At 42.9% G+C, this 22,220-nt stretch overlaps 1 protein-coding gene across 3 annotated transcripts in view; it reads left to right on the forward strand.

Moving 5' to 3' along the window:
• SLC16A14 (solute carrier family 16 member 14) overlaps positions 1-18,408 on the forward strand; it is a 31,163-nt gene extending 12,755 nt beyond the window's left edge. For 2 of the 3 annotated variants that reach the window (XM_012524070.3, XM_004455449.3), the window contains exons 3-5: positions 904-1,047; positions 6,551-7,528; positions 15,455-18,408. In XM_012524070.3, the coding sequence (XP_012379524.2) occupies positions 904-1,047; positions 6,551-7,528; positions 15,455-15,606 (1,274 nt within the window). In that variant the 3' untranslated portion in view covers positions 15,607-18,408. Of the gene's footprint in view, positions 1-903; positions 1,048-6,550; positions 7,529-8,990; positions 12,046-15,454 lie in introns of those variants that run through there. The other variant, XM_058299923.2, reaches the window with a different exon arrangement.
• Positions 18,409-22,220: the final 3,812 nt, after the last annotated feature.

The following is a 22,220-nucleotide window of genomic DNA, read 5'->3' on the forward strand; positions in this document are numbered from 1 at the left end:
TGTGGTGAGCTGGCCCACGTGCAGTGCTGCCGCGTGCAAGGAGTGCCGTGCCATGCAGGTGCCCCCGCGTAGGGGTGCCCCATGCACAAGTGGTGTGCCCTGCAAGGAGAGCGGTCCTGTGCGAAAAAAAGCACAGCCTGCCCAGGAGTGGCACGGCACACATTGAGAATGAGGCAGCAAGATGATGCAACAACAACACAAAAGACGCAGTTTCCCAGTGCCACCTGATAATGCAAGTGGACACAGAAGAACACACAGCCAATGGACACAGACAGAAGACAACGAGGGGGGAAAGGGGAGACAAATAAATAAATCTTAAAAAAAAAAAAACCTCAAATGCGTACAGAGGGCAAACAAGTAATGTAAATGAGGGCAGGGGGCAGGTAGGTAGGAGAGGGACTGCAGCAAAGTGGAGAGGCTGCAACCCAGCTCAGTGGGGTCAGCCACTACACAGCTCCAGCCGATGTCACCTCTGTGGGAAGGTGATCTGTTTTGCCACTGGATTGTGTGTGTGTGTGTGTGGGGGGGGAGAGACTCAATTTTTAAATGTCAGCACTGATGTTTAAACATTTTTAAAACATTTTTAAACTTTGTCTAAGCAAAATGCATCCATAGGTTGGATACAGCTCCTAGACCACTGATTTAGAACCTCTGTTTTGGATAAAAAGGATGAACCTATTTGTCTATTTATTTCAGGTCTGCCTTTCTCGAAAACCTAGAAACTTGTGCTCCCCAATGAAATTATTTAAATCCATCTATGTATGTTAAAAGGTCTTCGACTCTCAAGCAATGGTTTTTTTTCCTTTATTTAATGGTTCGAGTAATGTTTTGTCTTCATGTGAGAATTTACCTAGGGAAGAGTGAAAATGAGTTCCCGCCAGTCAGTTCTTTTTTCTCCGACAGGACCCTTCATTGGCTTCTTCATCAACACGTGCGGGTGCCGCTGGACCGCCATCATCGGAGGCGTCGTGAACTCCCTGGGCTGGGTGCTGAGTGCCTATGCAGCAAACGTGCATTATCTCTTTATTACGTTCGGAGTGACAGCTGGTAAGTATGTTTATTTTTCTAGCTTGATACTATGTATCCGTATTAGGCTTTTTGGCAATGAATTGAGAAGAGAGACATTTAAACATTCTGTTCTGTGCCCTCCTCCACCCCACCCCACCCTACACCTCAGCAGATATGTTTTAATACACTATACTAAATATGCCTTAAGTGTGGGAAACCAGCTGAATGATTGTGGGTGGCCTTCCTAAAAGAATCAAGTTACATTTTCAATGCCTGCTTCTAAATGCTAGTCCTTTCTTCTATGAGGAACAGGAAACGAAGGCTAAAAAACACAGACAGGTGAATAGACCAGATATTCAGAAATGAATAACATTCTCCCGTTTAATAACTGCATAATCATTTTCTCCTTTAGCCCTGTTCAAATTAATGAAATAGCAACAACATCCACATACATGCAGAGACTCTTTAAGAAGCGAATCTAGACCACAATTAGGATGTTGTTCCTTGGTGAATAGGGTAAAATTGGCTGCTGGGCAGCACCGGCTTGTATATCCGCTCTGCAAAATACCTTCCTGGCCAGAATTTCCTTTATCAGCAGGTAGCAGGTTCACACAGATAAAAAGTGGTTACTTATTTGTACAATTGTATTTTAATGAACCTGCTCCAAATAGCTTTTTGAGAACAGCGGCTACAAGCCTCCTAATAAATGATACATTTAAAACAGTGCTGGAATAAGTGTTAAAAATTAGAGTTTGGTATGCTGGATTTTTGTTTAAACATTTATTAGTTGTATGACTGTGGGCAAGCCATATCCCCTACCTATACCTCGGTTTCCTTTCCTACACAATGAGGGTAGTAGCAGGTGATGATTTACAGGGTTAGTGAAAATATTAAATGAGATAATCTCTAGAAATTGGTTTTCACAATCCTTGGCACACACTAGTGCTCAGTAAGTAGTAGCTAATATATAAATTCAGTAGTTTATGTATAAACACATCTTTATTATATTATAAGCTTAAATATATGCCTCATGATAGCAAGAGAGAGTACACACAAAAACCTACTGTTCATGTCAGTTGACAAGTTGGTCTCTTAATTACATATACACATACACATTTCTTCTGAAGTATAGTTTGAAAACCACTGATCTGAAATAGCTGATCTGTACTTAAAGAGAACTTAAGATGTGAAATAGCTGGATGTTTCAGGGACATTCATTGGATAGGAATAGAGCTGGCACTGAGTCTTTGTGCTATAAATGAGGAAATAAACACTCCTTTTGCTGCAACTAGGGAGCTACACTGGGGTCCCATGGGACCCCACATGAACTTGGGGTGGTGGTATTTGTATGGGCTATGAATGTATCCTAAGAACTAGAATTGGGATCTATTCTCATCATTTAGAGATTTCATTGTTAGATTGTTTACTTAAATGGACTTTTATTTATTGCAGTTAATTACTTATTGATCCTCAACTAATGTTATCTCCGTAATCATTCATTCATTTATTCATCCACTTATTTATTCAACATATATTTATGGAGCCAAGGAAGTGGGAAGAAAATCAGGAGGCTGGTGTTGTGGAAACCAAAGAAAAGAAAGTATTTCTTGAAACACTTTATTGCCCTCATTTTTTACACAGAAAAAAAACAAAGGAATTAAGTTTATCCCTTCCCCCCAAATATTTCTCTTATTGTGTCTTCTCTATTCGAGATCGATCTATCTGTCTACCTATCTACCTACCTACCTATCATCTATCTAATCATCTACCTACTTACCTACAAGCTATATCGCCAATAACTATATTTAAGTGAGAAATTCAGCTACGTCTGTTAGATTATGTATGTAAAATGCTGTTGGGCTGTCATTCTTGATGCATAATGGAGCCACCTGGCAATCTAGCCCCTATTTAATGCAAGAGGGAAAAAGTTAGATGCAAAGATCTGTAAAAGGCAAGTGACTGATAAACACAGATAGATATTATATATATAGATAAATAGATGGGGATAGATATATATATAGCATTGTACAATTTACATTTAAAAGGAACTTTTTTATTCCAAAAAGCATTTGAGGCAGATTTGTTTCTCTCTCTCTCTTTCTCTTTTTTAACATGTACAAAATTAAAATCGCGTGGGAAGTGTCCTCCTATTAAGCACAAAATTAATATCTCTTCATTGTGGAGCAATATACTAAGCCAAAGCAGTCTGGGCGTATCTCTTCAGCTTGGCCAGAGCTCCCTATCTTGGATGCGGATGATGCTTTCTACCCCATCCATGTGGACCCAGGACCACAAAGAGTGGATTTTCTCTCTCCTCTCAGCTCCTCCTTCCTTCTGCCTGGCCCGTCTGGCTGTCAGCCTCCTTCTTCCTGTAAACTTGAATGTGCTGAATAATTTGTTCCAAGGCCCTGAACAGGGCTGGACAAGGGAAGCCCTTGCTGACCACTGAGCTTGAGCACACATATCCTGAAAGGCTGTCCTATAGGCTCGTGCAACTATTGTGCTGAGTACCAAGAGCAAAGTCACATTAGGAGGGGTGGACTCTGTAAAGGCATAGATTGTGTAACAGGGACATAGGTGTTTATAACATTAGGCCCAGAAGCTTTTTCTTTGCACACTTGGAAGCATTTATTATACCAGGTTAGAATGAATGCTATTATGCGTATGCCTCTTCTGTTTCTATTAGTCATTTAATTCTGCTGCTGCTCAGAAATCCATAACCACATTAAATTAAGGATGTTGGCTATTGTCAGTGCCAAATCAAAAAACATTTTTTTAAATTGTGCAGTCAGCAAAATCCAGACTATGAGAAAGTCCACAGGACAAATGACCCAGTTTCTTAACAAATAAATTGCAAGGAAAAAAAATAGATTAAAAGAGGCTCAAGATAAATATCAGCCAATAGCAATATATGGGCCTTATTTAGGTCCTGATTTAAAACCAAACAACTTTTTAAAAATGTCTAGGCATTTATGAGACATTTGGAAACGTGAACGCTGGATATTTAATGATTGCAAGGAATTAATTCATTTTTTCAGATGGGATAATGATATGATGACTAGGCTGTTTAAAGTATTCTTGTATTGAGAGATTTGTACTAAAATATTTGCACATGAAATGATATATCTGGGATCAGCTTCAAAATAATATGGGGCTGGGTGGGTGCAGGTGGGAAAAACAAACTTGGCCATGAGTTGGTAATTGTTTAAGCTTGGTGATAGGTACATGGGGATTTATTAAACCACTCTGGTTTTTTAAAGCCTACTTTGAATTTTATTTAAATGCTTTCATTAGCCTATAACCTGTTCAAAGAGATAAGCAAGTAATATTAATTGACATCTTGCTGTGGCTCAGGTTCTTTACATTTCTTTTCGGGACAACACAAGAAAGCAGGTGTTTGTAATCTTCAATGTACTGGTGAGAAAGCCCAGCTACAATGTGTTCAATGGCCTTGATTAAGGTCACATGGTCCCCAATGGCAACAGAGCCAGGATTTAAACCCAAAGCCATCTGGGTTCTTTCTGCTTCTTAGCCTACCCCCCTACCTTCCCACCCCCCCAAAAAAAGCTATTAAAAGGCAACAATACTCTACTACAGTAATTAATATCAAATAAGCTCTTGATTCTTTAACAAAAATTGGTTTTTCAAAGTAGCAATGGATGCAGTCATTTTAGAGTTGAATTTTTTTATACCTTAACCTTGGAACTGTAAAAGCAATCTTGTATGAGAAAGCTTGCTGTTATGGAAAAGGTGACCATGTTTATCTTCCTTCAGAGCTTTCTTATGTTCGTTTCATTCCTCTGTTATGTCCCAGTACTGTTCTAGGTTCTTAGGTGAGCTGTATCAGTGAACAGAACAGAAAAAGAGTTTTGCCCTCATGGGGCTTTTAGTTTAGCAAAAGGAGAGATGGGGCAGACTGCAAGCAATGCGCTTACAGATAAATCGATTATATGGTTAAGCACTATAGGGAAAAAGAACAGGAGAATAGGGTAGGGGAGACTGGGACTGGGGTGAACTAGGTCACCTAGTACCTTAGGGACCTGTGGCTTCACCAGGAGGCCTCGGGAATCGAACCCTGGACCTCCCGTATGGTAGACGCTTATTGCTTGAGCCACATCTGCTTCCCGCAGCTTGCTTCTTGAGGCTTGTTTTTAAAACTCAGGCAGAAGCAGAACCCTCCAGCAGCCCCCTTGTGGCAGGCTGGGGTCAGTAGTCTAGGGTGGGAGAGGGGATCCCGGCTCTGAATTCCTGCCCAGATTCTTCGTTTACTTGCTAGAGCAGGGGTTCTTAACCTTTTTTGTTCCACAGACCCTTTGCCAGCCAGGTGAAAACCACAGACCTCGTACTAAGTCCACACTATGCTGTGAATTACTAAATAAATGTTTCACACCTGCACAGCACATTCCCCCACAGGAACAGTTTTTTTGAATTTCAGTTCAAGCTCACAGACCCCTAGTTAAGAACCCCCGTGCTAGGAGGTCTTGGGCACATGGCAATCTCCAGGAGGCTCAGTTCCCCCATTCTATAAATGGGAATAACTACAGATACCTTTCCTGGCCGTTGTGAAAATTACATCCAATATTACCTGTAAGGCCACTGGCACATAATGGGCACTCAATTAGTGGTAATTACCCTGGTATTTGTATAACAAATATCTGGTCCCCTTCCAAAGTCAAATTGTTCTGAAACTCTTAAATGATGCTGCGCTAAAGGGGCTTCAGCTTTGGAGAGAGCGAGATGGGTCAAAGTCTCTTTTATCTCCACTGTACTGCCACCATCCTGATGGCAAGAGGCCTCAGGTGTTAGGACCATATATGGTCTAAATCTGAAGTCAGGATCATGGGTCTGCTGTCAGGACCTGGAAGGTGAGAGCACAGCCCACAGCCTCTTGGTCAGCATTTTATTTTTGTCAGTGTAACAAGCTCTTCCTGGTTTCTAAGAAAGACAGTTAAAAAAAACCCCAGAGAGTCAAGTAATTCTACTTGAATTCTAGTAGGTACATAAGTATGGATGCATTTAATTCCTTTTATTCTTACCATTAATTTGTGAATAAACAGGCCCATCCTGAGGGCTCTGCAGATTGCCTGGAGTGGCTCTTCATTCCCTTATAGATAACTGCTTTCCTGGATACTTAATGCAATTAGTGCTGACAGTAGCCCTGCAGAGAATCCATTCATTCTTTCACCCAGTGCTTAAGCACATACTACACGTCAGGAACTGTTCCAGGCAGCTCTGGGCATAACAGTGGTGAAAATACAGCCCTGCCCTCATGACACTTATAGTCTGATGTGAGAAAGCCTGTTTAATTTATAGTATTATTGTAGTAACATGCTACAAAGCACATTGGCAAGTCGGGGGGCTAGAAATGCAGCTGGTTCTTGTGGCACTCGCCTACAGAGTTTCTTTTTGGTAATCATCATTTCTTTGCTTAAAAAAGAAAGACAACACTATACATGGATGCAGGTGGTCTTTAAATGCTGCAAATCCTGGGCACGCCACTTACGATGTCCCGCATGCTCTTTCCCCCCTTCTCGATGCACAGGCTTTGGAAGCGGGATGGCCTACCTCCCAGCTGTGGTCATGGTGGGCAGGTATTTCCAGAAGAGACGCGCGCTCGCCCAGGGCCTCAGCACCACGGGGACGGGCTTCGGCACGTTCCTCATGACCGTTCTGCTCAAGTACCTCTGCGCGGAGTATGGCTGGCGGAATGCGATGTTTATCCAAGGCGCCGTGTCCTTAAATCTGTGCGTCTGTGGGGCGCTCATGAGGCCACTCTCGTCGGGGACAGACAGAAATGACCCAGGACGGAAAGACGCACGGGTCCACCCCGCTCAGGCCGCCGAGGCGGTGAAGTCCAGGGGACGCCTGGGCGGGCCGGAGGAGCCGGACGGCGGGCCGGGGGTCGAGGAGCCCTGCCGGGACCTCCAAGCCCAGGAGCGCGGGGAGAAGGCAGGGCCCAGGAAGCCCACGCGAGCTCTGTGGGTCCTTAAGGCCGTGAGCCAGCTCACCGTGCGGGTCAAGAAGGGCTTCGGCGACTGGTATTCGGGCTATTTCGGCACGGCCTCTCTCTTTACCAATCGAATGTTTGTGGCCTTTATTTTCTGGGCTCTGTTTGCCTACAGCAGTTTCGTCATCCCTTTCATCCACCTGCCAGAGATAGTCAACCTGTACAACTTGTCGGAGCAGAACGACGTTTTCCCGCTGACTTCCATCATAGCGATAGTTCACATCTTTGGAAAAGTCGTCCTGGGGGTCGTGGCCGACCTGCCTTGCATCAGCGTCTGGAACGTCTTTCTGATTGCCAACTTCACGCTCGTCGTCAGCATTTTCCTCTTGCCGCTGATGCACACGTACGCTGGCCTGGCGGTCATCTGCGCCCTGATAGGCTTCTCCAGTGGCTATTTCTCCCTCATGCCTGTTGTGACGGAGGATCTGGTTGGGATCGAACACCTGGCGAGTGCGTACGGCATCATCATCTGTGCCAACGGCATCTCGGCGCTGCTGGGACCGCCTTTCGCAGGTAAACCGCCCGGGACGGGAAGGGCTTTGGCGTGCACGTGGGGGGCTGGACTGTGATCTCATTAAAGCGGTCAAGTCCAAGGTACGTAGGGAGGCAGTCTCTGTGCGCGGCTGCGCTCCTTGTGTCTTCCCGGTTCTTGCCTTCCCAGCTTCTCATTTATAACTGCTGGCAAGTTCAGGGTCATTCTTTCGCGTAGAATGTAGAGGAACCTTTTCGTGTAAGACAAAGTGGCCAGGCTGGGGAGGCGAGCAGGCAAGTGGATAGGGACTGTGGGAAAGTCCAGGGCCGCTACCCGGCTCCCGGGGATTTCTCTTGCCCAGAAATACCAAGAATTGTGCCAGATCTTCTGTGTTTGGGGGCTTTGTGTGTGTGTGTGTTCTTCTTTTTCAATATGAGCTAGGACCCTGGCCTCTCAGGTGGCATTTCCAGGTTTTCACAGCCTTGTGGGCAGGCCCAACAGAACACATGCACCGACCCCGTCTCACCCCATATTAGCCTCCTAGTGCTGCTGTAATAAATTGCCAAAAATCCAGCAGCTTCAACCACCCGAATCTATTCTCAGACATCCAGAATGGGCCTCGTTAGACTAAAATCCAGTTGTTGGCAAGGCTGCTTTCCTTCTGGAGGCCCTAAGAGAGAATCCACTTATTTGCCTTTTCTAAGAGGCCGCCTGCATTCCTCGGCTCGAGGCCCCTTCCTCCATCTCCACAGCCAGCAGCGAGCACTTTCCAGTCTTGCCCTGACGCTCCTGCGCTCTCCATCCCTTACAAGGATGCTTGGAATTACCTTGCTGTAGCCAGATCATCCAGGATCGTTTCCCCTCTGAAGGTCCTTAACGTAACCACACCTGCTAAGCCTCTTTTGCCCTGTCAGGTAACACGTCCATAGGCGCCAGGTTCGGGATGTGGACCCCTTGCGTGGGGACATTATTCTGCCAACCTCAGGCCCCCAGACCACCAGCCGGCAGCATCGAGGCACAGCTGTGTGTGTTGCGGAGGTCATGGCACCGAAGAGCCTTGTCCCTCCTCTCTGAGGCTGCCCTGGGTGGCAGCGGGGCTTAAACTGCATGGAGAGGCAAAGCAGGGTTGGGAAGTGGACTCGGTCCCCGATACTGGTACTGGTGATGGTGACAGGGCTGTCCTCTGTCCAAGGACTGGAGGTGGGAGCCCCCTGGGATGGCAGGGGCTGGGGCCAAACATCGACTGCAAGGCGCCCTCTGCAGGCGGGTGTCAGGGCGCCCGGCCAGGGCTGGCGGCGATGGTCAAAACTGCCAGAAATTTGACAGCATTTTAAGCTAAACTGGTAGAGCCGCACCTGTTCAGGTGCCCCAGCCCCGCCCCCACCTGCCTGACCCTCCAGGTCCTTTAGTCTCATATCCTCCTTCCAGTGGATGGAGAACCCCAGGATATAGGAGAAAGCCCTCCCTGCCCCTTCCTGTCTTTACGGTTCTCTCCTCTCCTAGGACCCCACTGGTGGAGGCTTGTATCAACACACCCGTTTTTAAAACCACCCTCAAAATTTGAAGGTCAAGAAATTATGGAGGGAAACGGACTTGGCCCAGTGGTTAGGGCGTCCGTCTACCACATGGGAGGTCCATGGTTCAAACCCCGGGCCTCCTTGACCCGTGTGGAGCTGGCCCATGCGCAGTGCTGATGCGCGCAAGGAGTGCCCTGCCACACAGGGGTATCCCCCGCGTAGGGGAGCCCCACGCGCAAGGAGTGCGGCCCGTAAGGAGAAGCCACCCAGCGCGAAAGAAAGTGCAGCCTGCCCAGGCCCACACTTCCCGTGCCGCTGACGACAACAGAAGCGGACAAAGAAACAAGACGCAGCAAACAGACACAGAGAACAGACAACCTGGGGGGGGGGGGGGGGCGGGAATTAAATAAATAAATTTTAAAAAAAAAAGAACTGACTCTTTAAAAAAAAAAAAAAGAAATTATGGAGTTTTTACCTATACAGCTGACATCACTGGTGGCTGACTGACCAAAAGATTTAAGGACCTTTAGGAAACCCAGTGGCTGAAAATGGTGTTCTTGGATCAAGCTGCTCCTATCCTCCGTCCAGGCACAGAGAGGCAGGTGCAGCATTCCTAGGTGACAGTGAGTAATTATAGTGCAGCAAACTACACTGGCAGCTGAAGGGTCTAAACCTGCTCAGCGATCTCATTGTGTAGAATTTGTTATCAGTGAAGAATGCATTTGGCTTTAAAGAAGAACCAGCGCTGGTAGCGTAAACAGAGATTTAGTAGTGTCACATAAGAAATCTAGAGTTCAGGGGGACAAGATGATGTTGGATGTGTCTCTGAGTTCTTCTTGGCCTTTTCCTCTTACTAGTTGCCTCATGGCAACACAATGGCTGTTGTAGCTCCTGCCACTACACTTCCATCTCATTTATAGCAAAAAAGAGGAAGGGAGGAAAGACTCAGTCCCAGCAGATTTTCACTTACATCTTATTGGCCAGAACTGTGTCACACTGCTAGCGCCAGCTTCAAGGGGAGCCGGGAATTGGAATATTTTGCTTTCCAACCTCTTTAGTAGGAAAAGGAAAGGAGAAAAGTATTGAGATTGAGGGTTGGATCAGTCAAGCAGCAGTACCTGCCAGAGATATTTGACTTAAAAATACCCATTGAGGGGATGGGGATGTTAGCAGCATCTCATCCACCCTCTGCTTGCAGGCCTTTCAGGTATATTGTAGATAGAAATGGAATCTGTCATTGATGGTCCTTTGCATGATCCGGGGGTGCGGTTTGCTTTGAATGCTCAGTCTGAGATTATTTTTACACGGATCCATTAGATTGCAATAGCAGCATCGCAGCACAGCTGTGAGGCAGGGCCTGAAGTGATCTACGATCAATGTTAGTTAATGCACCAGAGTTTGCCACTGTGGTTTCCTTATCCCCATGGTCACATCCTTCTCAATCATTTATATATTTTCTGGAGTAGAAGAGAAAAGAATCAACTGAGGACAGGGACTTCAGGTTTCATCTCTGCCTGCTTCCGGTTCACCCTAAGAAGTGGTTCTGTAGCTGAGTGTGATCTGCCCCGTGTGGCAGAAACCATTGTATTAATAGCTGATAACCTTGTATCAGTGTGAATCAAATGCCGCTGTGGAGACTCTAAATCAGTGCTGCACTGTACATCTTTGAGCCAGCAACCTAAAGGAGATTTTCCTTCTTTTTGTTTGTTTCTTCTACTTTCACTAACACATGCACTAAGACATAGTGGCCAGTGTTCATTGACTAATTGCACTATGTTTAATTTGTTGAATGTAGAGTCCAAGGAGTCAACACTTCTATGAGATGCAAGCCCAGGCATTAGGCATTGCAGGGTCAGAAGTGACTGGCAATACAAAAACTATGAGTGACTACATAACCCCATGAAATGCTTGCTAGAAATTAGAGATGAGCTAGACATTTTTACTTAGCCGCGGTTGTGGCAAGGAAAATTATTGTTCATATTACCTTTTTCTTTATTCATGGGTTCAGAAATGAGTATGTTTTCCATTTTCCAAAGAGGTTTCTATGGACATTAAAATAAACGAGTGTAGTTTGGAAGCATTTTAGAAAATCACACATTTCCATTTAGGAGAAGCACATACAATCAAAGATATTGAACTGACATTTGAACCATGTCATTTAGCAATGTGAACTTCTTGATCCAATTCATTTATAATGTTTCTGGGCATTCAGTTCATCTTTTTAAAAGATGTAATAATAGCAGATGCTTTTCTGTAAGCTTCTGGTATATAAGATAGCAAAACTCAGCCTCAGATTTGGCTGCCCAAGAATCTACACATATCTCCTCCCTTAGCTTAAAGTCTAGCACCTTAATAATTCACAAAGGTTTTTATGAAGACACAGGCATACTTATTTAAAAATAGAAAAAATCTTTCACTTCTCATAGGGCAGACACAAATGAAAGGGAAATGCAAGCAAGAGGGAACTAGATTTTACTTTGATTTGAATTGTTGGCTGGATTGGGGTTGCCCAAGGATCCCAGGTCCCAAAGCAGGGAACAGAGATCCACTTCTAGGAGAGCTGAGGAAGGATGAGCAAGGCATGGAGCTCAGAGGCACCTTGTCTTCAAAAGGCTTATCCAAGCAAGCAGAAAATAAAGAACTCTGTCCTGCCCTGCTTTGCATCTGATACTTGACCCAAGTTGAATTTTAAAAAATGAAAATATTACAGCAGGCACCAAAAGAGGATAACAGGATCCAGTGCCATTTATAAATAAATCCTTTTTAAAAATTTTTTAAATTTTTTATTTATCTCCCCCTCCCCCTCGTTGTCTGTTCTGTGTGTTCTTCTGTGTCCGCCTGCATTGTTGTCAGTGGCACCGGGAATCTGTGTCTCTTTTTGTTGTGTCATCTTGCTGTGTCAGCTCTCTGTGTGTGGTGCCACCCCTGGCAGGCTGGACTTTTTTTTCATGCAGGGCAGCTCTGCTTACAGGGCGTACTCCTTCGCATGGGGCCCCCCTACATGGGGGACACCCCTGTGTGGCAGGGCACTCCTTGTGCATATCAGCACTGCACGTGGGCCAGCTCACCACACAGGCCAGGAGGCCCTGGGTTTGAATCCTGGACCTCCCATGTGGTAGGCGGATGCTCTATCAGTTGAGCCAAATCTGCTTCCCTTTTTTGGAGGGGGAGGATCCCAGGGGCTGGGATTGAAACCAGGACCTTGTATGTGGGAAGCCAGTGCTCAGCCACTGAGCCACACTGGCTTCCCTGAGTTAGTTTTATTCATTTGTTTTTGTTGTTTCAAGAGGCAGCAGGAACTGAACCTGGGACCTCCCATATGGGAGGTCGGTGCTCAACTACTTGAGCCACATCCAGTCCCTATAAATAAATCTTAAACGTAGGTTGGAGGAAGCATCTGGGATAAATTTAACATATAATTTAAGATTGCTCCTACAATGTGAACTATGTGAAATTGTTTGGTGAGATTGAGTTTGCTTTTTAAAAATTGGTAGATGAGTTACTTTCAGAGACTGAGGCCTGTAGAGATGCTGTCACAAAGTTTATACTTTTAGAGGAAAAATGGAAGATTTTAAAAACAGGGTGAACTTGATTTTCTGTAATATGTAATGTGCTGGTTCAAGTTGAAAAAGCGCATCTTCAAAGGCATTTTCTATATTCTGCAGTGAAAGGATGAGCTGTCTGACAAGTTGAAGAATGGGTGGGGGGCGTGGTGCAAGCACATTCTAGGGTGGGAGTGTTCGTCACTATCCTCCCGATGGGGGGAAACTCCAAGAAATTCAGTTGGGCTTGTGCAGGTGGGTAGACTGCGGGCAGCAGCCGGTGGGGAAGTAAGCAGGGGCCCCTCTTAGGAGTTTGCCTCTTTCTGAGGTTCATGTTAATTGTCAATATAGTGCAACTTGCTTCTGCTGCCGGGGTTTGTTCTTTAGACGCCATCATTTTTGCCCTCAATCACATGATCCTATGAAAAGCGAGGGTGTAATGAGTACAGTGAAAAGGTCTGCTTCTGCGTGACATCAGTGGAATAGGAAGAACCTCATTTGGGTTTATCGATTTTCAAAAAATGCGTAGATTACAGACGGTCTGTCATATACTCTGCTTATAAATACCGGGCACCCTGCAATGTCCCCAAGTGCATTATTTCATCACCATTCAGTGTCCACAGTTGACAACTGGTGACACTGAGCCGAAGTTGGGTGTGTTTTTGTTCAGATGTCTGTGGCCCGTGACTGTCTGATTCCATTCTGAAGCTGAATATTTTTGGATTCTATGTTTAATCTTATTTGTCCCCCTTATCTCATATTGTAAATTAAGGAAAGAGTTGGAACGTTTTATTAAGCCTCACCTAGAGAGTCTGATATTTTTTCCTTTATATATTTATACCAAAAACAAATTTTAAAACTTCGTATAACCAGAATTCATAGTTTTTAACTGATTTTAGATAGATGATAAAATCTTAATGTTAATAAGTTTGTAGATAATCCAGTCACCTTAATTATGTACTAATAAACAAAAAGATATCCATAACTACAAGAAAGTCAGATGTATTGGTTTACAGTTTAGCAGCTTTTAGGTAGGAGAAGGTTAAATTGCATTTATACATTTATTTGCCATTTAGATATTTTTAAAAAGATGTTCTTGAAAATTGTCCACAGAATACTGTTTAATTGTTCAATGTTTAATTGTTCAATGGTTTTATGTCTTTGCTAATTAAGGCACTTGTTGAAATGGAAAAAATGAATGCTCAAAATTCACATTTTTGCCAAAAATAAAATACTTCTGTGTTGCTTAATTCCTCTCAGTTCACAAAGTTAGATATGTGGGGATTATAATGTGTGACTGATTCTTAGAATTAATCATTAAAGTAAAAGAAGCTATATTTCATAGTTTCTGAGACCTATTTTCTTTGCATTTTAACATCTCTGAAATTGGAGTGCATTTTACAAAGTCCTGAGAAAGCAATGAGTCATATGTTAACTGACAAGGAATTTTCTTCTTTCTTGATATATAAACTAATTGTGCATCAAGTAATTCACGGTGTCTTAGAATCCGTGAAATCTAGTACTAGTGTACAGACTGCCTAATAAGATTAAGACCTGAAAATATTAGCTTTTAATGTTAGATTATTTGGAAAGAACTGATAACTCGGTTGGCATCTAAGGCTGTCTCTCTGACAGTTTAGTTTTGTAAATATAAATTACGGTTTTATAGCTATACATGTGAATTTTATAAAACCTGGAAAATGTTTACCTTCAACTACTTCAGAATGAATGAGTTAATACATATTTTAAAACTTCTTCAGATGAGTTTTTAAAACTTTAGAAAGGATTCGTGTTTATGCACATTAACAAGAAAACTGGCTTGAACCCCCTTTCACACCGGCTTTGTGTGGCCTGAGAGTTCCCCGAGGGCTGTGGGGAGACAAGCTTCTCTCCGGGGTCAGCCAAGTACTGCAGCAGGGGTCTGAAAAAGTGCCCACGTGGCTTAAAAGAGGGATGTGGCCATGTCCAGGCCCTGGGAAATTTGGCTTTATATAGCAACACATAGTGGCCAAATAGATTTTTGTGGTTGGCGTTGGGGTTTGGTGTATACTCAGGAGACCTGCATCTCTGGACGGTCCATGTGACAGCCAGGCCGAGCCTCAGCAGACTTGCAACTCCTGCCCTCTGGTTTATTGGACTTACCCTGGCCAGCTAACAGGGAGGTGGAAAAGGTCCACCACCACACCAGGGAGCCAAGAGTGCCTACAACTGCAAGCGGGAGAATTGCACCCATCATCCATGTGGAACCTAAGCCCCCTCTTGATGTAGAGGGGGACTGGACATAACCATCCCAGGATCCACAGGATGGAGAAATAGAATATGGATTAGAGTGGACTTACTGGTGTTCTGCTGTGGAACTATTGTGATTAGTAATGGAAAAAATTGTAGCATTAATGTGGAGAAAGTGGCCACGGTAGCTGCTGAGGGTAGGGAGAGGGAAGAAGAGATATGATGTGGGGGCATTTTCAGGACTTGGAGTTGTCCTGGGTGGTACTGTAGGGACAGATGCTGGACACTGTATGTCCTGCCATGGCCCACTGTGTGGACTGGGGGAGAGTGTGGAATGCAATGTAGACCACTGTCCATGTGCTGCAGCGGTGCTCCAGAGTGTAGTCACCAAATGCAGTGATGGTGCCACGATGATGGAAGAGGTTGTTGATGTGGGAGGAGTGGGGTGAGGGGGTGTGTGGGGTATATGGGGACCTCATATTTTTTTAATGTAACATTTAAAAGAAAATAAAGAAGATAAATAAGTAAGTAAACAAATCAATCAATAAATAGATGGATAGATGGCATATAAACAAATTCTTTTAGAAAAATTCAACATACAGAAAATTCCCACTTCATGGTCTTGGCTTTCATTGTCTCAGCTATCTTACACTGAATATATTCTTTTTCTGTTTTGTAGGGTGGATCTACGACATCACACAAAAGTACGATTTTTCCTTCTATATATGTGGTTTACTTTACATGGTTGGAATACTCTTTTTACTCATTCAACCGTGTTTTCGAATTATAGAACAATCCAGAAAAAAATACATGGACAGTACACATGTTTAGTATGGCGTATTCTTTCGAAAGAGGTTTCTTTGTGACACTCACGCCTACCTCCCTCGCCTGCCGTGAGCAGCTATGACCAGCGGAGACTTGGGGAAGCACTTGTATGGTAATGACGCTGTCATTCAAAAATGCCACTGTCACCGCTTCATTTTGAAAGCAGCTTGGTCCTCCCTTTGGTTTGGAGAGAAGCAACGCTGGAAGGTAACATTTTAAGGACTACATACATTTTAGAGAAGACAGTGTTCTTCAGAGACAGTCCATTAAATCATTTGTGGAAAGGTCCTTATAAAACTACTCTCTCTAGTCACCCTCTGGAATTGGGGTTTTAGGTAGAGCTTTTAAAGCAAAGGCAGGGAATAAAAGCTTTTTGGCCCAACCACTTCTTTTAAGGTGGAAATAAAGTACCAGTATGCTTCCGGAGAGCATAGAAACTGTTGATGAGCACAAAAACGTGACTAGATTTCAGAAATTCATTGTTGTAGGGAGCTATTACATCTACCAGTCTATTGCAAAGGCAGACTCTAACGTCAAATCTAAGGAAATTTAGTAGTTAAAGAAACACAATTTATATTCTCATAGAGGCTTCCTTCTGCAGAAAGAATTCTGCAGCTGGAGATTGTGATTTAGAAACCTTCCTCTAAGCCAGGCCTTTGCCATCAGTGCAAATTCAATACCCAGGTGGAACCCAAATCTTGAGGCAGACCCTTAATTAATAAATAATATTAGCGATTTCCTTAAGGAAAACCGGATCAGTACACACACCCACTGTATCAGGGGCTGTGATTCAAGCACTCTTCTTCGTATCATTGGCCTCTTTCTTAGATGACAAGCGTGATCAGGGGCTCTGAAACTTTTTCTGAGTTTTTTGTGCCCAGTCCATACAATAGAGAACTAATTGCTGGTTGACATTCAAGTTGCTTGCTAAATTACTTGGGAAGCATGTTACCAGCCCAAAATACACGATCAACCTATCAGGTGGGGAGGGTATTAAAGAGAATACCCCAGCTGCCTGCACCCCTAGCTCGGCAACAGTGTAGGAATAGCCCTTTTCCGCTGCCTCTTGCTGTCCCACGGACCCACATTTGCTGAGCTCAGCACTGTTTTAAAAATAGTTCTCATGATTGATCTCATTCAAAAGACAACTGTGATCCCTGACACAAATAATGTTCTTCCTTTGTCTGAGATATCTATTTTTCTAAGGCAAACATTTTTCAGACTGCAGAATATTCTTCCCAGAATCATTTTGAAATTTCTGGCTAACTTGTTGACAACTATTTTAGAACTGTATAAATTTCTACTCACAGTTTGCTCATCAGAAAGGAAACACACACACCTTTCATATCACTGTCAATTTCTTGCGTCAAATCTACCTAAACTGAATACAGCCCACCCATTCTCAATTATCCTTGCTAATTAGAGGCAGGGATGCCACTAGCGATCAGAATCGCAGAATGTACCCCAGAGTCTGATTTTGGCCTGCAGTTTCCGTCTTTTATTTCATCAAGCCTTTTAGAGCTGGTCGCGTGTGACTAAATGAACAAGTTTCCTTTTTTCCCATTTTCGTTATTCCCTGCTCTCCTGTCTAGGGGGAGGGTTGGTGTAATGAAGGGACCACCAAAATAACAATAATAATAAAAGACGTGGGAAGCGGATGTGGCTCAAGCGGTTGAGCTCCCACCTACCACACGGGAGGTCCCGGGTTCGGTTGCCAGCATCTCCTAAAGAAGATGAGCAGGACAGTGAGCTGGCATGACGGCCTGGCTCAGCAAGCTGACACTAAAAGATGACGCAACGAAGAGACACAAGGATGAAAACACAATAAGAGACAAAACAAAGCAGGGAGTAGAGGAGGTTCAAGCGATTAGGCACCTCCCTCCTACATGGGAGGTCCCAGGTTTGATCCCAGTGCCTCCTAAAAAGAAGATGCGCACACAACGAACAGACACAGCAAGCGCCAACAATGAGGGAGAGGGGGGTAGAAATAAATAAACCTTAAAAAAAAAAAAAAAGGCAGCTAACGGAAAGGAGAAACAAAGGCATGGATAAGATACACACTCAATATCACCTCTAAAGATCTGAGAATTGCCTGTAATTCCTTGTAGATGATAAGTTGCATGTCACCCTCCATTTGATTCAACACGACCACCTACCTGTTACCATGACTCTTAGGCTGCCGTTTAAGAATCCAGCTCTCTAGTTTCATAAAGGTAATCTTAAATGCTGTGGCAATGTTTTCTCTATATATTTACCCTAAAATTAGGATGATTAGATTGAAAACATGTGTGTTTTTAACACCAACCACATTACTTCATTATTTTCATTTTCTGACAACACCAAATGACCAAGAGGTGGTGGTAGATATTTTGAATGGTGCTATAGCCAAAGCATTTCGATGCTTGCACAGCTGGTTGTACATCATAAATCTGTATTTTTTTTATTCAGAGACCCAGCTTTAATTATATCCAAGTTAGACTTGTTCAGGTTCAATTTGTACAATTGTTTGTTTACATACTGTATCTATGGAAATGTGATTTCTACTAAATCAGTAGAAGTTCTCATTTTTCAAAAACAGAACGAATCCTGCTTACCATATTTGTGTTAACAATTGAATATAAAGAGAATGCTATAAAGAATCACAGCAAATATATTACTATGTCCTATTTAAAATGTGTTATTATTTACAGTTCTTTGAAGATAATTACAACAGGTTAATTGTATGTTTCTATCATGTGCTTTATCATTTTTCCCCTCATATAGCCAAGAGATTTTTATTTAAAACTAAATAAATTTATCCCCTTTAAAGATGGTCAGTGAGTTTTTCTATTAAATCTCTATTTTCTTGGCCTTAAAGGAACACTCCTAAAATTTAGTTGATAATTATCTGTTTTTTCTCCTGGAACAGTGGTTTCTCCAAGTGTGGTCCTAGAACCACCTAGAGAAAATCAGCAAAGGTGATTGCTAGAAGTCCAGCTGTTAAATTTAAAATGCACATATCTTTTAATTCAGCAACTGTATTTCAAAAAAAAGTTTTCCTACATATGTACAAAGACAAATGAACCAGGGTTTTGTTTGTTTTTTCCTTATTGTTTGTTATAGAAAAGACTAGTGGGGAGTGACTGTAACTCAAGTGATACCAGGTTCAATCCCCAGTACTTCCTAAAACAAATGAAAAACAACTCTCATTGGGGAGTGGCTGTATCTCAGTGATTGAACACCTGCTTCCCATGTACAAGGACTTGGGTTCAATCCCCGGTAGCTCCTTAAAGCAAAAAATGTAAGATAATTACTCTCCTTGACAATAACTTTAATTTAAGAAACACCATTTGATGAGTTTTGGTGTGGTACCACAAAAAAAAATGTATCCACATAAACTATTAAAACACACCTTCTGGGAGGCAGATGTGGCTCAAGTGATAGAGCTTCTGCCTACCATACGGGAGGACCTGGGTTCAATCCCTGGGGCCTCCTGGTGAAAAAGAAGAAGAGAAAGCGTGCCCTCATGGTGAGCCAGTGCCCGCATGGTGAGTGCAAGTGCCCGTGTGGTGATTCAGTGCCCATGTAAGTGAGTCACACAGCAAGATAATGACATATCAAAAGAGAGGCAAGGGGAGAGTCAAGGTGAAGCGCAGCAGAGACCAGAAACTGAGGTGGCACAATTGACAGGGAACCTCTCTGCACATCAGGGGTCTCCAGGATAGAATCCCAGTGAATCCTAGAGAGAGAAAATGAGAAGAAAAGACAACACAGTAAAAACAGCAGGGTAGGAGGAGGGAAAGGGGGGAAATAAATAAATAAACAAATAAGTCTTTTTAAAAAAATACTCCTTCCGTTTCCAACTACAAATTTGTGTGAAGCTGAATTTGGATGATCAATAAGGGACTGTTAAATGAAGTATGGTATAAACAACCATTCAATGGAACTTACTAGGCAACTATTTTTTTTAAAAGACATCTCTGTGTTGGGTTAGGAAAGAGTATCCAAGATATATTGCTAAAAAAATAGTAAGAACAATATGTTTTATATGCTTCCAATTATGTATTTTTTAAAAGTGTATTCATACATATATAGGCTTGTATAGACTATTCCTAGTGATAAAACATAAGAGAACATTAACAGTGGGAGGAAAATTTGGGGGTTCAGAAAGATCTGACTTTTTTTCATTATGTACATATTACATTTACAAGTTAAAAATTAAATATTTTAAAACAGGTTCCTGGGCCTACTTAAAACCTAGTGAATTGAAATCTTGGGGAATGTGGCCCATAAATCTGCCTTTAGACAAGCTTAGTTGATTCTTTTTTTTTTTAAAGATTTATTTTTTTCTCTCCCCCCACCCTGTTGTCTGCTCTCTGGTCCATTCGCTGTGTGTTCTTCTGTGTCTGCTTGCATTCTTGTCAGCAGCACCAGGAATCTGTGTCTCTTTTTGTTGCATCATGCTGCGTCAGCTCTCCGTGTGTGCAGCACCACACCTGGGCAGGCTGCGCTTTCTTCACTCAGGGCAGCTCTCCTTGCAGGGTGCACTCCTTGCGCATGGGGCTCCCCTATGTGGGGGACACCCCCCGGAGTGGCAGGGCACTCCTTGAGCACATCAGCGCTGCACGTGGGCCAGCTCACCACACAGGTCAGGAGGCCCTGGGTTTGAACCCTGAACCTCCCATATGGTAGGCGGACACTCTTATCTGTTGAGCCAAATCTGCTTCCCTGTTGATTCTTATGCACACTAAAACTGGAGACCCATTCCCAAAATATATAAAAGCACAATAATATAATCAATTTCAAATACTGTCCTGACTCTCTTCCATTGATTATTTGCTTTTCTACAGCATTGTGGTCAATTACTATTTATGGAAAACTCAAAGTGAATAATTTATTCTGCTAAGTCTTTTGGCCTATATAGTCCTTTCCAATATACCAGTGGTAACCTGGGCTTCTGTAAGAGCCAAGGAAGGCTGATGCAAAGTCCTGCCCTCCAGGATCTTGCGTGCAGAAGTCAGCTGCTGTTGCTGGCACTAAAAGTGACAGTGCAATCACAAAGTGGGGAAATTTGACTTGTAACATGTTTAAGTGAAACTATATTGATAATATAAAAGATACAGAGAAGTTCAATAAAAACAACTGAAGAACTATCACTGGGAAAATGTATGGGTATTTGCCAAGTGAAAGTACAAATTACAAGTGCTAGACTTGCAGTTCTCCAACTCATTGGTCTCAGGTCCCTTTACACTCTTAAAATCAGCGAGGACCCCAAAGATCTTTTGGAGTTGCAGGCTATATCGATAAATACCATATTAAAAATCAAAGGTGAGAAATTAAACATATATATATTTATGTATTAGTTCATTTAAAATAATAAATCTACTATATATTAATATAAATACTTTTAATGAAAAGTAACTATATTTTCCCAAAAAAGTTTACAAAGAATATTGGCATTGTTTCATATTTTTGCAAATCTCCTTATTGTCTGGCTTAATAGGAGACAGCTGGATTCTCATATTTGCTTCAGCATTCACTCTGTTGTGATATGTGGTTTTGATTGACATACATGAAGAAAATTCAGTTTCACACAAATATGCAGTTGGAAAGGGAAGGAGTGTTTTAATAGTTTATGTGGATACATTTTTTTGGTACCACACCAAACTCATCAAGCGATGTTTTTTTTTTTTAAGATTTATTTTTATTTATTTCTCTCCCCTTCCCCCCCACCCCAAGTTGTCTGCTCTCTGTGTCCATTCGCTGTGCGTTCTTTTGTGTCCACCTGCATTGTTGTCAGCGGCACCGGGAATCTGTGTCTCTTTCTGTTGGCGTCGTCTTGCTGTGTCAGCTCTCTGTGTGTGCAGCACCACTCCTGGGCAGTCTGGACTTTTTTCGCATGGGGTGGCTCTCCTTATGAGGTGCACTCTTTGCGTGTGGGGCTCCCCTATGCAGGGGACACCCCTGTGTGGCACGGCACTCCTTGTGTGCATCAGCACAGTGCATGGGCCAGCTCACCACATGGGTCAGGAGGCCCTGGGTTTGAACCCTGGACCTCCCATGTGGTAGGCAGACACTCTGTCCATTGAGCCAAGTCCACTTCCCAAGTGATGTTTCTTTTTCTTTTTTTCCAAGCGATGTTTCTTAAATTAAGGTTATTCACAGTGTGGAATCTGAAACCATATTAATGAACCTTCTGTATATTAACATCCATTGATCTGTCTTACACTCTGAATGTATTTTTCACCGATGTATGATTTTGTGACATAATACATTGTCCTTTGGAAAATATTGGGTTATGTAGATCTTCCAAGTGCTTTATTTCATACCATAATTTAAAAACCGTATGTGTTACTGCATGATTCCATTTCTATGAAATGTCCAGAATAGATATATCTATAGAGACAGTCATGGATTAATGCCAGAGGCTGGGGGGAGATGGGGACAGATAGTAACTGCTAATGGGTTTCTTTTGGGGAGTGATGAAAATATTCTGGATATTTTATAGTGGTGATCACTGTACAACATTGTAAATATATTAAAAACCACTGAATTGAACTCTAAGAGGGTAGATTCTATGTATGTGGATTATATATCAATAAAAAAATCACGAGTTCATATCACCACCAAACTCCTCAGAA

This window comes from Dasypus novemcinctus, chromosome 7 (assembly GCF_030445035.2).
Source record: "Dasypus novemcinctus isolate mDasNov1 chromosome 7, mDasNov1.1.hap2, whole genome shotgun sequence".
Classification (NCBI taxonomy): domain Eukaryota; kingdom Metazoa; phylum Chordata; class Mammalia; order Cingulata; family Dasypodidae; genus Dasypus; species Dasypus novemcinctus.